The sequence below is a fragment of the Wasmannia auropunctata genome, unplaced genomic scaffold, assembly GCF_000956235.1.
Source record: "Wasmannia auropunctata unplaced genomic scaffold, wasmannia.A_1.0 LD336078.1, whole genome shotgun sequence".
NCBI lineage: Eukaryota > Metazoa > Arthropoda > Insecta > Hymenoptera > Formicidae > Wasmannia > Wasmannia auropunctata.
In genome coordinates this window covers 974031-974561 of record NW_012026812.1, presented here as the reverse complement: position 1 = coordinate 974561, position 531 = coordinate 974031, and the positions used below count along the sequence as shown (strand labels likewise).

The following is a 531-nucleotide window of genomic DNA, read 5'->3' as shown; positions in this document are numbered from 1 at the left end:
AGGCAGAGGCCCTAGCGGAAGCTTTGGATCGGAAGCCGGGACTCCCGCTTCCTTCCGATCACAAAGAGCCGAGCTCGCTCTGTCGAGGGTACAAGGACTCAAAATGCTTCAGGATAACGGCCTACGAGGTAAGCTCGCATTATCCTGAAGCAAGGAACAGGCTGAGGATCTCCCACGGAGTCATACATATAGCGGGCGTGGGTGTTTCTTCCTTACGAGATTTGTCGTGGCGCCTGCGGCGCCTAGCGGCGGCGCCGCGCACCACTCTCGTCACATGGCGGGCGCGCGCGGGCTCGGCGCGCGGGCCAAGCGCGCGTGCATTATTGTAAGCGTACCGCTACAAAACATTGGCTGCAGCACGCTAGCGATCGAATAAAAAATCGGAAAACTTAATTTCATAAGACTTTTAATAAATTCTTTATATCTATTTTTCTTTGTTTTGTCATATTAATTTTATTATATTAGTTGCGTTTCTCATATGGATCTTATACAGTGATGGGAGAAAGTTCCGTAACGGTCAAATATCTTGGA

General features: G+C 49.9%; 1 protein-coding gene across 1 annotated transcript in view; it reads left to right on the top strand.

Moving 5' to 3' along the window:
• The first annotated feature begins 103 nt into the window (after positions 1 to 103).
• The window catches only part of LOC105449093, a 12330-nt gene continuing 11902 nt past the window's right edge, over positions 104 to 531 (top strand). The window contains 1 exon segment of the mRNA XM_011688089.1: positions 104 to 128. Coding sequence (XP_011686391.1) covers positions 104 to 128 — 25 coding nt within the window.